Source organism: Mustelus asterias, chromosome 13 (assembly GCF_964213995.1).
Source record: "Mustelus asterias chromosome 13, sMusAst1.hap1.1, whole genome shotgun sequence".
Lineage (NCBI taxonomy): Eukaryota > Metazoa > Chordata > Chondrichthyes > Carcharhiniformes > Triakidae > Mustelus > Mustelus asterias.
Genome location: NC_135813.1, coordinates 95,891,422 through 95,907,060, shown reverse-complemented (window position 1 = coordinate 95,907,060; position 15,639 = coordinate 95,891,422). Strand labels below are relative to the sequence as shown.

At 42.9% G+C, this 15,639-nt stretch overlaps 1 protein-coding gene across 3 annotated transcripts in view; it reads right to left on the bottom strand.

The window, feature by feature from the left end:
- Nucleotides 1–3,242: 3,242 nt before the first annotated feature.
- LOC144502910 (acyl-CoA dehydrogenase family member 10-like) overlaps nt 3,243–15,639 on the bottom strand; it is a 64,318-nt gene continuing 51,921 nt past the window's right edge. For 2 of the 3 annotated variants that reach the window (XM_078227322.1, XM_078227323.1), the window contains exons 18-21: nt 13,788–13,960; nt 9,842–9,985; nt 7,419–7,496; nt 3,243–5,360 (exon numbers count right to left, since the gene is read on the bottom strand). In XM_078227322.1, coding sequence (XP_078083448.1) covers nt 5,226–5,360; nt 7,419–7,496; nt 9,842–9,985; nt 13,788–13,960 — 530 coding nt within the window. In that variant the 3' untranslated portion in view covers nt 3,243–5,225. Of the gene's footprint in view, nt 5,361–7,418; nt 7,497–9,841; nt 9,986–13,358; nt 13,961–15,639 lie in introns of those variants that run through there. The other variant, XM_078227324.1, reaches the window with a different exon arrangement.

Below are 15,639 nucleotides of genomic sequence, written 5' to 3'. Positions count from 1 at the left end.
AACTGCACATAAACAAATTTGTTAGCTGATAACAGTGTAGTTAACAACTGAGTGCTACAACTGATCCGAGTGCCTTTTGGAAAAGGAGGAAAATCATAATTCAATGATCTCTGACGAAGGGTCATCTAGACTCATCTAGAAATGTTGGCTCTATTCTCTCCTCACAACTGCTGTCAGACCTGCTAAGATTTTGCAGCGTTTTCTGTTTTTGATTCAATGATCTCTGTTGATTGTCAGGTGAGGATTGGATTAGGTTCACCTGTGAACAATAGTTTCTGCAGGCCTAGGCACATACAAAGAACAGTACAACACAGGAACAGGTCCTTCAGCCCACCAAGCCTGCACCGACACGTCGTCTTTCTAAACTAAAGACCTTAGCGTCCGTGCCCCTCTATTCCCTGCCTAATCATGAATCCGCTGCCCTGTTTGTGATCAGAACTCCCACCCACCTGACGAAGGAACAGCCTGTTCCGAAAGCTAGTGGCTTTTGCTACCAAATAAACCTGTTGGACTTTAACCTGGTGTTGTTAAACTTCTTACTGTGTTTACCCCAGTCCAACGCCGGCATCTCCACATCGTTGTTAGACTTCTTACTGTAATCATGAATCAATCAGGATACCTCTTAAACATTGCTATTGTACCTGTGCCAGTGCATTCCAGGGACTTACCACCCTCTGTGTAAAAAAACTTGCCTCTTACATCTCCTTTAAACTTTCTCCCTTTTACCTTAAACCTATGTCCCCTAGTACCTGTCAAAAGCCAAAGGAAGTGCTCATCTTGGATCTGGAGCAACAGGGAAAGTTTTTTTTATTCATTCAAGGGATTTGGACAATTGCTGACCAGGCTAGTATTTATTGCCCATCACTAACAACCCCTGGGAATTAAAGATGATGAGCTATCACCTTGAATCACTGCAATTTCTTGTTGTAGGTACACTTACAATGCGGTTACTTGGTTGTGCTATCCCCACAAAGATGTCTGTGACTACCATACAGCATAGGACCAACAACTTGCATTTACATAGCACCTTCAACATAAAAGACCCAAGGCACTTTACAGATCCATTAGCAAACAAAATTTGATACCAAGCCGCATAACGACATAACCAAAAGCCTGGTCAAACAGGTAAATTTTAGGAGCATCTTAAAGAAGGAAAGAGAGGTTGAAAAGCAAAGAGATATTAATAAAAATGCAGAATAGGCATGTAATTAGCAAACAAATATTGCGATGGTTAAGTGATACCTTTCGGTAGGAAAAACAGAGGCCTCAAAATGCTTGGAAAATAAATGAATGTCTGAATGAGATACAGAAACAGAGGGATCAGAAGGTAAAGTTACACCAATTACTGAAAGTAGCATTGAAAGGCAACATGAAAAGCAAAGCACTGGAATTCATGTTGAGGGATGTAATTGAAAAAAAAGTTATATTAAACTCGTATAGAACCTTGGTTAGCCCAGTCCTGTTCTGCACATTATAAAAAGGTATAGAAGTTTTGGAGGTGAAAAATGGTGAATGATATCAGAACAGAGGGGTTATGCCTTTCAGAAAAGATTGAACAAGTTGGGGGCCTACTTCTTTTGCTTTAGTTGTGTTAGCATTAGACTAATGTCCGTATTCCGCCAACATATGTTAGTAAAGAGAAGACTGAGGGATGACCTTATAGAGGTTTTGAAGATTATGAAAAGGTTTGGTAGGTTAGATTAAAAGATCATGGGTGAGATCTTACCGGCTCACAACTCCGGTTGATCAGTGTAGCATGCTGGGTGCAAATTGGATCATTATCCTCCCAGCCCCTTTTTACCGGCGAGAATGACTTAGCATCCAGAGAGAGTGCAAAGCTAGTAACATAAAAATGACTAAATTTACCTGCCTGTTAGATCTTTGTGTCCAGTCTTTAGGAACAATGTATAACTTTAAAGTTTAATTGGTATTTGTGGGTTCAGAAAGGGTGAAACATTGTTCTAGTTTCATTTAGAGGTTTTAGGAGAGTTGGATGCTGAGGAGTCTGGAGGCCCTGTTTGTATACATGCATTTTAATGAGGTTTTACAACCCTTAAAGTGAAGAGGTGGGTTACAGAAGGTTTAGTTTAGTGAATTTAGGGAAAAAACAAAAGTAGAAAAACTGTGCTGTTGCCAGCGACGGGGTTCCAGGGACACAGAAAAAGACACATGGGCAATCTGTCAGGATGTGTTTACCAGAGATTAAAAGCAGAAGTTCTAAGCTCTCTCATAAGAAATCCTGGAAGTCTGCTGGGGAATTGAGTTTAAGGAGCTTATGTGTTTACTCTGAAGTTGTAGGAATAATGGGTCTAGATTGTGGTTTTTGCATGTCTCAGGGAGAGGTACCAGCAGGGGAAAAACATCTAGTAAATGTTCCAAAATCTACTGGTAGAAAACTTGTTTCACTCATTCGTGAGACGTGGGCGTTGCTGGCTGGGCCAGCATTTGTTGCCCACCCCTAGTTGCCCTTGAACTGAGTGGCTTGCTAGGCCATTTCAGAGGGCATTTGAGAGTCAAACACATTGCTGCGGTCTGGACTCACATGTAGGCCAGACCAGGTAAGAGCGGCAGATTTCCTTCCTTAAAGGACATCTGTGAACCAGATGGGTATTTCTGACAATCGACAATGATTTCATGGTCTTCAGTCAATTCTTAATTCCAGATACTTTTTTTAATAAACTCAAATTCCACCGTCTGCCGTGGCGGAATTCGAACCCAGATCCCCAGAACATTAGCTGAGTTTCCTGAATTAATAGTCTACAGATAATACCACTAGGCCATCACACCCCTGTCTGGACCTGAGTCAGCCCCTTGGTCTTGAGACAGTGGTAAATCTTCACTGAGGTTTTGTGCATGTAAAGGTATTGCTGGGATAAAAGGGGTAGCGTGAGTTTGAATCATTTTCTGGTATTTGTATTGAAATCTTTCTAAACTTTTTGTCTAGTGTAATATAGCTCATTTTATTTTTTGTATTCAAAGTACGCTGGCAGACTGCTGTGAATATGTTCAGTAACCTCCAGTTTCTACAAAGAAAATTAGGATTTATCAAGCCAGGTTTCACTCCGGGATCTCCAGTACTAACATCAGCTGGAATCATAACACCTGTAAGAGATACAGTCCAATCAGAAAGTCTAGGTTAACTCACTCCATCAATAGTTCCAAATTACCTTTCATTTGATCTGTGCTTTTGAGAATCATTGTCCAGTGTTAAACACAATCCAGTTCTTGCATATTATCAACTCTATAATCGCACTTTATTCATCTTGAATTATACAGTTTGAAATTTAATATCCATAATTTCATTAAATAAACTTCCCCTAGATACAAATATGTTCATTTCCAAACAGTTGATTAAAAAATAAAAATTGAAGTATATGTTAGAAAAGTAATTAAGAGTTGCTAAATCTTCAGCAGCTGTTGGTTTTTGTGTCAGAAAAGGGTGTAACTATTAACAAGCTAAAGACAAGTTATAATGTAAGGTGGCTCACTCACTGGTTCAGTGGCTGTTTGTGTGGTATTGACTCGAGCAGACTAAGAAATGTTCCAGCTTCCATTCCCAGTGAGCTGATCTCAGCTGGGACCACATTTATTGGCTGAGAACATATTTATCCTAAACACGACTGGGTTAGGTGGGAAAGAGAGAAGGAGGGGGGGGGGGCTTCTGCTCTTAACTGTTAGCTACTGATCCTTGCTCACCCACTTATATGAACATCAGCTAAGGACTAACCTCAGCTCGGCTGTGCTGTAGCCTATGGATAAATGCTCAGTCAGCAGCATGGTGTAAAGCAACAAGGTTGGCTTGGGCATTAGGGACTACAACTAACCTTAGCATCAACTGAGTTAGAAACGGAGAAGAGAAAGACTCCCATTCCTGATGATTATCTACTGACCCACAATGGAAAGGACATATCTGAATATTTGTGCCCAGTGCATGGTGGCAATCAGATAGGTTGGTGAAGGCCAATAATGTGCTGAGAACTAGAGACAGTCTAGCAGGTTACTGCATTCTAAAATGGAGAAGTGGGGAGAAAGAGGAGGAATGAAAAGTTAAAAACAATAAAAAAACTGCTAACTTGTTACCTGCCTAAACAAAGTGCATGTCATTTTTCATAAACTTATTTTCAATCAAAAATAAAATCAATTTGATTCCCTTTATTTTCCAAATGATCGCAATCTGTTTTATATATAGATAGAATTGTGTAATAAGCTCTATCTGAGTAGATTTTAGAACCTTTCACTATATATTACCCAAAGAACATCAGATTAGAACTAGAGCCTAGCTACCAGAATTCTTTAATAGTTCACCTGATTCAATCAGTGTGCAGCTGAACCATTTTAACAGTGGTACTTTCTGGATTAAGTTCAGAAAAGTTCAGTTCTTGGTTGAAAAAAATCATGAATGAAAACATGATCAACTCGAGCCACGGTGAGTAGCCGACTGGTCCATGCTCACACATGAAAAAAGACCAGATAGGGAATCTTACATTGAATTATATAAACTCTACAGTACAGGCACAATAGATTTGCCCAAGGTGTCTATTTTTGGCCGTTGTTTATGCTCTACAATAGCTTCCCCTCATCCCTCTCCAACTGATCCTATCAGAATAATCTTCTATTTCTTGCCCTCTCATTTGCTTATGAGAGATAACAGAGGATTCCTGCTTCCCTGGGAAGTTAAGGAGTCAGTGTCTTCAAGAAGAGAGGGAAGCGAAATATGAAAATTACATTCACAAGTTTAAATATTTGAATAATTAAATGTTAATTTTTCTAATATCGTCGCTAATTTTTGGACAACTTTGCTATGGATACAGCAGAAAATCCAACATCAGTTGATTTTGGATCCATTCACCTGGCATTTCAGAAATCTTGTCAGATCAAGGGAGCAAGTTATAATTTATATTTCAGGCTCAGTGACTCATTGCTGAGTGCAGCAAGGCCTCTTGGCAGCTCGCTGAAAGATTGGTGCAAGTTGATTGCTTGAAGGGAGTTCTTACCTACTCTTGATCAGAGAATGGAGAGTTGCAAAGAGTTGGAAGGAGTACGAGTTGTGAGGAGAGGAAAACTAAGATAATTTGTGTTATTGGTTTGGTTGGCTCAAAAAGAAATCATGGCAATAGTGTTGTTTCATAGACACGATTGCAAAGCTTATAAATCAAATCAATCTCAAAAGGATTGTAGTGGTTGTCCAGATCAGCACCCAGTGTTCGGTATCTCCGTGCATCCACTCAACGTTTCAATTCAAGCTTGGCAACCACAGCTCTGTGAACCTCATCTGGACCATCAGCCAATCGCAGTGCACGTGCCCAGCCAAAAAACTGAGCCAATGGGTAGTCGCTGCCAAGTCCAGCTGCTCCAAATGCCTGAAAAACACAGAAATAAAAGTGTCAGCAAACGGAAGATGACAGATATGAGCTGAAGGTGCTGAGAAGCACGTGGAATAAATTGTGATAGTATCTCCAATTGCTGTTCCGCAATTGCACACGCAAGGAGTGGTCAATCTGGATGGTCACTGCGTAAGACAGCCACGCCGCCACTACCCGCACGCACACACACACACACACGAGCATACACACCCTGCCCCTTCCAAAAGCCTATCCACACCAACCTGAGAAAGAAGGAAACCCCAGACTGTAACCTGACTTGCTTCCGATCCCAAATTTCATATTAATTCCGCCAAGGCCAGCTTGCAGTCTGTACCACCAGTGGCAAATACAAGGTCGGTGTTAGTTAAACTCAGCTCCTTAGCTCCCGGGGGACCAAGTCTTGGAGCTCAGACTGTTTCTTTCTGGCTCTGATTCTTAGGAACAAAAGGTTTTACTAATTAACTCTGCTGCTGGCACTTTTTAATGATCATCTTTGTTAATTACAAATTTTTAAAAAATTATCAATTTATTGCAGTGACATTGTTTTGTTTGGCTCAGCAAGTTGTATATGTTTTCTTCATACTTTAACATGTTTTTGAAAACCATGTTGTACTAAACCATGTCTCGGGCAGCCACTGCTGGGTTTCTTGTTGAAAGGGAATGAAGGGCTCACAAGAAGTCTGGTTGCTTTTTGGGGGTCTGGCAAAAGGAGTTATTCTTGCTCCAAGTGAAACAGGAAGGGTTAGAAATGCTCATCACATTTGGCAGCATCTGCACAGAGAGAAAGAGGTCAGTGACCCATCATCAGAACTAGTGCATATTATGGACCTGAAACATTAACTGTGTTTCTCTCTCCACAGACACTGCCTGGTCTGCTGGATATTTCTAGAATTTTCTGTTTATATTTCAGATTTCCGACATCTGCAGTACTTTGCGCTCCTATTATATGCTCCATGCTGGGCATGTATAAGTGTGGTAAGTTTCATTGTGAAATGAGAAAATGTAATTTTTCTGTTAACATTGGTTGGTGATAATTTACTGGAAGGTTTTGCCATTTCTTAATTTGGAAGTGAAACCAGGAATTCTGCGCCAATGGAATCTATCACAGTTAGCTCGAGATATTCTCATTTGTATATAGAATTGATGCTTATGGTGTTTGAGGTTCAACTCTTTTGGATGTTGCTGGATATTGTATAGGGCCAGCAGAGTTGGCTGCATAAAATGAAAGTCCAAGTTGTGTGCAATTGTCTTAGAAAGCTGTGGTTGTAAAATGCATCATATTGAAATTGGCGGCACAGTGGTTAGCACTGCTGCCTCACAGCGCCAGGGACCCGGGTTCAATTCCAGCCTTGGGTGACTGTGTGGAGTTTGCACCTTCTCCCCGCGTTTGCGTGGGTTTCTTCCAGGTGCCCCGGTTTCCTCCCACAGTCACAAAGATGAGCGGGTTAGGTGGATTGGCCGTGCTAAATTGCCCCTTAGCGTCCAAAGATCTGATGGTTGGGGGAATTAGCGGGGTAAATGTTTGGGGTTACGGGAATAGGGCGCGGTGTGGGCCTGGGTACGGTGCTCTTTTGGGGAGACACTGCAGGCTTGATGGGCCGAATGGCCTTCTTCTGCATTGTAGGGATTCTATGATCTATGAAACCTGAATTTTCAATGGGCATTGTAAATGGAGGCAGAAAGTACAAAAGCCAGATGTTTTGTAATATAAGAATAAAAGTCTTGGAGAGTAGAATATGTTTCAGCAATTCATTTTGTGTACGGGTTTAGGGATGTAGTAACTGTTAAGGATCACTCCCCGCAAATGTGTAAAAATAACGGTAAGATTTGAAGTTAAACTGCACTGGGCTTTTATCTGGAATAATTTCTAACCTGGGGATTTATACAGACATATAAACAGAATAAAACAAAGGCTATGTAACCCAGTCAGTGAGAGAGAAACCAACATTTTTATTTCTGTATGTTTGTATTATGGGGGAAGAAGGCGTATCCTTGAATTAAAAAATTGAGCTCCAAGTTCAGGTATTTGTTGGTTTACGCATTAGCCACTCTCACCTGGATTGCACGATCAATGACTCGTAACGCCATGTTTGGTGCCACCAACTTAATCATCGAGATCTCGGAGACTGCTTCCTGAAATGACAAAAGGTCAAATGTTTATAAAATACTGCAGTGTGCGTGAACCAGGAATAAGAGAAGGGATGAAATACATAAGGGAGGCAGTACAACATGGAACTAACTTGACAGATAATGAATTACGAATGTAGTGCAGTAAAAACAGTAAGACTTTTAAACTGGAAGTTTAATGGTTGCATTTTTCTAAAAGACCCAAGACAACCCATTGCTTCATTACTTGCGAGCAAAGCAGCTCTCCTGTGGCATGACTGATTGTACGTTGGAGGAGACACTCTTTTACCGTGATGGGCGCATTACATATTCTTTAGTATTAGATTACATCATGTATTAATTAGATCTCCCCTGACATCACTCGCCAGTAGTTTGGGGCAAAGATTGGGAATTGTGTGAAGCTGTTGCTAGTTGGAAATTGTGGACCAACAGAATGTAATTCCAGTGATAATGAGAAGCCCAACAAGATTCAATACACCACAGCTGGATGAGAAGTGGCCTTTGGTATTTATAAGCCAGAATTGAGAGGTTATAAACGCGCGAACACAGCAATGGAGTAGGTGGCAGTAACGCACATAAATCAAATCAAAGTCTGAAGAAAAACATTAGCGTTCAAATGAACCACACAAGCCTCAGTCCCTGGTTGCAGAGAGGCAGTAATCGTTGTAGAGATTATTAACAGTTCATGAATAAGGTTTATGGGCAACCAGAATTCAACCACATTGGGAGCCATTGTTTTCGGGGCAGCACAGTGGTGCAGTGGTTAGCACTGCTGCCTCACAGCTCCAGGGACCTGGGCTCAATTCTGGCCTCGGGTGACTGTGTGGAGTTTGCACGTTCTCCCCGTGTTTGTGTGGTTTCCTCTGAGTGCTCCAGTTTCCTCCCACACTCCAAAGATGTGCAGGTGAGGTGGATTGGCCATGCTAAATTGCCCCTTAGTGTCCAAAAGTGTATACATTAGGTGGATTAGCCACGGTAAATGTGCACAGTTACGGGGATAGGGGGGGGGGGGGGGGGGGGGGAGAGGCCTGGGTAAGATTTTCTTTTGGAGAGTTGGTGCAGAATCGATGGGCCAAATGGCCTCCAGTTGCACTGTAGAGATTCTGTGGATTCTATAAATGTTTTTTAGATGAAACCTGAATCTGTGGAGTTGCTGGGGAACAGGTGGGAAAATTTCATCATTCTTTATTTGGTTTTAATTTGTTTCCCATTTGGAATGGAATTTTTATCATCATAGACTGATTGAGGGTTATAGCCAATAACGCATTTTTTAATTTACAGTTTGGTCTTTCATCATCAATTGGTCAATCAGTAATTTTTTCTGTGAATGAGTTAGTGCGCCTCACATCTTACAAATAGCTTCATGCTGCATACGCTAGAATGGTGGTTATGTTACTAGACTAGAAACCCAGAGGCCTAGTTTAATGAGCAACAAGTTCAAATCCCACCATGGTAGCTGGGGAATTTAAGTCAATTCATAGAATCAATGAATCCTTACAGTGCAGAAGCAGGCCATTCAGCCCATCAAGTCTGCACCGACTCTCCGATAGAGCATTCTATGCAGGCCTCCCCCACCCTAGTCCCATAATCCCGTGCATTTACCCCACTAATCTCCCTAACCTACACATCTTGGAACAGTAAGGGGCAATTTAGCATGGCCAATCCACCTAACCTGCACATCTTTGGACATAGGAGGAAACTGGAGCACCCGGAGGAAACCCACGCGGACACGGGGAGAATGTGCAAACTCCACACTGACAATCACCAAAGGCTGGAATTGAACCTGGGTCCCTGGCACTGTGAGGCAGCAATGCTAATTACTGTGAGACAGCAGTGCTAATCACTGTGAGACAGCAGTGCTAATCACTGTGCCACCGTGCCAAATAAAGATAACTTATTGTGTAAGAACCAATTTGGTTTACTAATATCCTTTAGGGGAAGAAAATCTGTTCTAATCTGATCTGGCAAACATGTGGCTTCAGACCCACCACAAAGTGATTGAGTCGTCACTGTCTTCCGATTGGCCTAGCAAACCACTCAGTTGTATCCATGAAGCTGGCTCTTCACCAGCTCCTCGAAGAGAATTAGGGATGGGTAATAAATGCTGATACTCGCATACTCGAATAAATGATACTCGCATACTTCGAATGAATAAAAAAATGCATGGCAGACGTAAGATAATTAAATTGATAAATAGATTAAGGTGTCAAAATTCTATAAACCAGAAAGCATGGAATTAGTAAGTAGACAATGACGTAAGTTATGCTGATTTCACTCCACATTGCTTGTAATAGTTTATGAAAAAACTTGCTGCAGTGTGATAGAAGTTTCCATTTCCAATATGTCTTTACCTTGTCGCTCACTGTATCCATAAGATGGGCAGCTTTCAGCACCAGTAACCTTGCCTGTTCAATTTCGACCCGGGAGTTAGCAATGTCTGCCATGATAGTGCCTTGCTCAGCTAATGGTTTTCCAAAAGCCACTCGCGTTTTTACCTACAAGCAGCAGGTGGGAGGTTAGGAAGTGAGTTAGAATCTGCATTGCATTACTACAACTGCTTTATGATGTTGCAGATGTTTTAGCCAGTGGATCACTGACATTTCTGGCCCAGTACACCAGAGCTTAGTTCTTCTCTTAGTGCACGCTTCAGATGCACAATGGATCCTCCTGAGCTACATAAAACGGGTGACAAAAACAGGAAATGCTGGATAAACTCAGCGGGTCTGGCGGCATCTGTAGAGAGAGAAACAGAGTTAACGTTTTGAGTCTGCACGACTCGTCTTCAGAACTGAGGGGTAGTAGAAATGTAACGGATTATATAGTGAAAGTAAAGTAAGTAAAGTTTATTTATTAGTCACAAGTTAGGCTTACATTAACAATGCAATGAAGTTACTGTGAAAATCCCCTAATTGCCACACTCCGGTGCCTGTTCGGGTACACTAAGGGTCAATTTAGCGTTAGCCAATTCACCTAACCTGCACATCTTTGAAGTGTGGGAGGAAACCGGAGCACCCGGAGGAAACAAGGAGAATGTGCAGACTCCACACAGACAGTGACCCCTAGTTGGAGAGGAGGTGGAGAAGTGGAAAGAAATGAAGGTGAATATGGTAAAAGAGACAAATGGAAATAACGTTGGAGTGAAGAGCAATAAGGCAGGCATTTCTGGAACAGAAATGTCAACATAGTGGTTAGCACTGCTGCCTCACAGCTCCAGGGACCCGGGTTCGATTCCCGGCTTGGGTCACTGTCTGTGTGGAGTCTGCACATTCTCCCCGTGTCTGCGTGGGTTTCCTCCGGGTGCTCCGGTTTCCTCCCACAGTCTGAAAGACATGCTGGTTAGGTGCATTGACCCGAACAGGCGCCGGAGTGTGGGCGACTAGGGGAATTTCACAGTAACTTCATTGCAATGTTAAGTAAGCCTTACTTGTGACTAATAAATAAATTTTAAAACTTTAACTTTAACTCAGTGAATTAAACATGCAAATAAAAGCAAAATACTGCGGATGTTGAAAATCTAAAACAAAAACAGAAGATGCTGGTTAAACCCAGCAGGTCTGGCAGCATCTGTGGAGAGAAAAACAGAGCTAATGTTTTGAATCCGTATGACTTCCTCAGAACTGAAGATGAGTAGAAGTGTAATAGATTATATAGTTGGAGTGGGTGGGGTGTGGGGGGGGGGGGGGGGGGGGGGGCGGGGCGGGGGGTGGAGGAGGAGGAGGAGGTGGGGAAATGGGAAGCAATGAAGATGAACACATGGTGAAAGAGACAAAAGGGTAAATCAATGTCCCCATTAATCTGCAGGAATTTCAAATTGTTGATACTCATACAATCTTTGTGTCTTTATTCACTATTTACTTGTTGAGGCTCCAAAACCAGGAAAAACCATTTGCGACAACACAAAAGTAAAATAACGCAGCTGCTGGAAATCTGGAAATCAAAACAGAAAATGCTAGAAATACTCAGCAGGTCAGACAACTTCTGTGGAGAAACAGAGTTAATTTTCCAGGTTGATAACTTTTCAGCAGAACTGATGAAAGATGGAAGTGGAAGAGTTTTTAAACTGGTAGAATGGGGGGATGGGGTAGGAAGGAAAAAAGGGAAGGTCTGTGATAGAATGGAGGGTCGGAGAGATTGACTAACAAAAGGTTCCATGATGAATGGTGATGGGTTTAATAAATAAACAAAAGGTGAGGCATTAATGGCTATTTAGCAGCCTTTGCAACAGAGCTTGTTGGTTGTATAAAGCCCGTGGACTATAATTTCAATTGCCCTGAGTTAGGAGAATCTAAAATTAGCTAGAGTCCCACTGATGGCCAAAATATCACATCAGTTCCTCCAGCTTCCCATACCTTACATTTCTGGTAGGGATAGACACGTCAGTCAACCTTGCAAAAAGATAGACAAAAAGCAAAAGAATAACACAGATGCTGGAAATCTGCAACTAAACTGAAAATACTGGAAACACTAGGCAGGTCAGGCAACATCTGCAGAATGATCAGACTAGTTAAAGCCAGATAGACCTTTCTTCAAATCAGCAAAATAACAAAATGGTCTTTCTACCAGAGTACCACGCTCACCATCAGCAAACTCAATTTAAAGCAATTAATTGGGCACTTAAGGGCCACCTCCTTGGTGGGAGGAGTTGGAGAGGGTAGGCAGCAGACTACTCATTTTGGCCTTGGCTGCCTCCCTCAAGGGCCCTTGATTTGATTTGATTTATTATTGTCACATGTATTAACATACAGTGAAAAGTATTGTTTCTTGCGCGCTATACAGATAAAGCATACCATTCATAGAGAAGGAAATGAGAGAGCGCAGAATGTAGTGTTACATCATAGCTAGGGTGTAGAGAAAGATCAACTTAATGCAAGGTAAGACCAATCAAAAGTCTGACAGCAGCAGGGAAGAAGCTGTTCTTGAGTCGGTTGGTACGTGACCTCAGACTTTTGTATCTTTATCCCGACAGAAGAAGGTGGAAGAGAGAATGTCCGGGGTGCGTGGGGCCCTTAATTATGCTGGCTGCTTTGTCGAGGCCGCGGGAAGTGTAGACAGAGTCAATGGATGGAAGGCTGGTTTGAGTGATGGACTGGGCTTCATTCATGACTTTTTGTAGTTCCTTGCGGTCTTGGGCAGAGCAGGAGCCCCATACCAAACTGTGATACAACCAGAAAGAATGCTTTCCATTGTGCACCCCCTCCACCCACAACAAGGTTTGTGATTGCTCCATATTCTTGGACCTCACCTTTCCTCCTGCCATGAGGGCCCCTCCGCACTTACCTGGCGCTGATTACCAGAACTCAGAATCCCGGGACTGTAAATAGTCCCAGTCCTGGCCATTCTTGCCACCGTAGCTGATGGGATTACAGAGCTGCCAGCCAATCTGTGAGGGGTGGATGAGCCATTTCCAGTCAACTAATCCTCCTTGGAGTGTTAATGACTGTGGGGTTGCTGTGATCAGCAGAGATGTGTTCCCCGCTGACTCTTCAGGTGGCAGGGCTGGAAAAACCCTGCCCCAAGCTCTAGAGCAGTTCCTCCTTGCGGTCATGGGTAAAAATCACTGATTCCCAGGATCAAACCTGGACCCAATCCACCCTATTCCACATGGAACAGACACTTTTCCAATCTAGATCTTAGATTGTTAGCCATTCTGCGCCCGGTAAGCTGGGAAGTTGACCTGATCTTGAATCCCAACTCATGCAGTTCCTCAATCTGTCACAAGGTGGTGTGATCCACCCTCCATTTCATCCCGATTCCATGTGAAGAAGCGGAAAAAGGAGGAGAAAGAGACAGGGGCCTGAAGCAACATCCCAACACAACAGTGCAAATTAGAGAAGAGTAAATGATTTCATATAGAGAGAACTTGCTTTTAAAAATTGTTTACTCCATCTTAAAGTTACAAAGTCAATGCACAGAGTGGACTGGGAATGGACCGAGCAAACCCAAATCCATCCCAAAAACCAAATTCAAAATGGATCCAATTCATGGTTCCCCACAAGGGAGACAAACAAGTTCCAAGCTGACAAGATAAGACATTGCACCCCATCTTGGGCTTGATCTAACGCTTGATCTTAAGGCTGAGAAGCCTATAAAGAATCTCATATTGTTAAAACGTCTCTGATAATTTCACACAACGAGGCACTTTTGGAATACAGGATATTTATCCCTATTTCAACAACACCTAGTTACGTGAGGTTGCAATTACTAGTCAGTAAGGGGCACTCTTCAACAGTCCCCTGTTGGTCTCGATCTGAATGGAAGCATCCGGATGATTAACCTCACTCGGCATCAGATACTCACCCGCTCCTTCATAAGTTGCAAAGCTCGATCTGCGTAGCCAATGAGTCGCATGCAGTGGTGTATCCTTCCTGGTCCAAGCCTACCTTGGGCAATTTCAAACCCTCGGCCAGGCCCCAGCAGAATGTTCTCTTTGGGCACGCGAACATTTTCGAATATAAGCTCACCGTGACCTCCTGCAGTAAAGTAACAATTTTAAAAAGATGTATTACTTTCTTCGAGTTACAAAGCCAAGCACAGAGTGGATATACAAAACGAGCCCCTAATCCATCTCCTTGCTTGATCCAAAAAACAGTTCAATCCCACGTGGCACAGTGGTTAGCACTGCTGCCTCACAGCGCCAGGGACCCAGGTGCGATTCCCGGTTTAGGTCACTGGGTGGAGTCTGCACATTCTCCCTGTGTCTGCATCGGTTTCCTCCGGGTGCTCCGGTTTCCTCCCACAGTCCGAAAGATGTGCTGGTTAGATGCATTGGCCATGCTAAATTCTCCCTCAGTGTACCCGAACAGGCGCCGGAGTGTGGCGACTACGGGATTTTCACAGTAACTTCATTGCAGTGTGAATGTAAGCCTATTTGTGACACTAATAAATAAACTTAAAAAAGGCCAAGATAAATTAATAAATTGTGTTTTTATAACCAACCACAACTCTAGTCTATCTCCCTTTTGTCATCATTTCATCTATACCATCATCCCCCTTTCCATTCAGTCCAGATAGTAGCATCCCCCAATCCACCACCATCTCTCCAAACTTACTCAACAACTGGATCAACACTTCCTCCCGTCTTGTCCTTTTTAAAGTTTATTTATTAGTCACAAGTAAGGCTTACATTAACACTGCAATGAAGTTACTGTGAAATTCCCCTATCGCACCAATCTGGCGCCTGTTTGGGTCAATGCACCTAATCAGCACGTCTTTCAGAATGTGGGAGGAAACTGGAGCACCCGGAGGAAACCCACACAGACACGGGGAGAATGTGCAAACTCCACATAGACAGTGAGCCAAGCCAGGAATCGAACCCGGGTCCCTGGCGCTGTGAAGCAGCAGTGCTAACCACTGTGCTACTGTGCCACCCCTGGGAGCTGCCCTTGTCTTCAGGCTCTACATAGAAGCTTTACCCAGGTGGCTCTGCTATCTCAAGGCACTGATGAGCAGTCTCATTAGTTCTCAGTTGAGCCATCCAGTTTACAGCATCTATTCATAGAATCATACTGCATAGAAGGCCATGAGACCAATCATGTTCCAGCACTTAGAAAGAGCTCTTTCATACATGCTATGTTTTCCTCTTCAAGTTTATATCATCCAATTGCATTTTGAAAGTTACTATTGATTCTGTTGCCACCAACCTTTCGGGTGCTGTATAATTCTCCTGATCCCCTCCCCCGCCCCGACCTTTGTGCCGATTACCTATAATCTGTGTTCTCTGGTTACCAACCTTCCCTGATGTGGAGATGCCGGCGTTGGACTGGGGTAAACACAGTAAGAAGTCTCACAACACCAGGTTAAAGTCCAACAGGTTTATTAGGTAGCAAAAGCCACTAGCTTTCGGAGCGCTGCTCCTTCGTCAGGTGAGTGGGAGTTCTGTTCACAAACAGGGCACATAAAGACACAAACTCAATTTACAAAATAATGGTTGGAATGCGAGTCTTTACAGGTAATCAAGTCTTCAAGGTACAGACAATGTGAGTGGAGAGAGGGTTAAGCACAGGTTAAAAGAGATGTGTATTGTCTCCAGACAGGACAGTTAGTGAGATTTTGCAAGCCCAGGCAAGTCGTGGGGGTTAAAGATAGTGTGACATGAACCCAAGATCCCGGTTGAGGCCGTCCTCATGTGTGTGGAACTTGGCTATCAGTC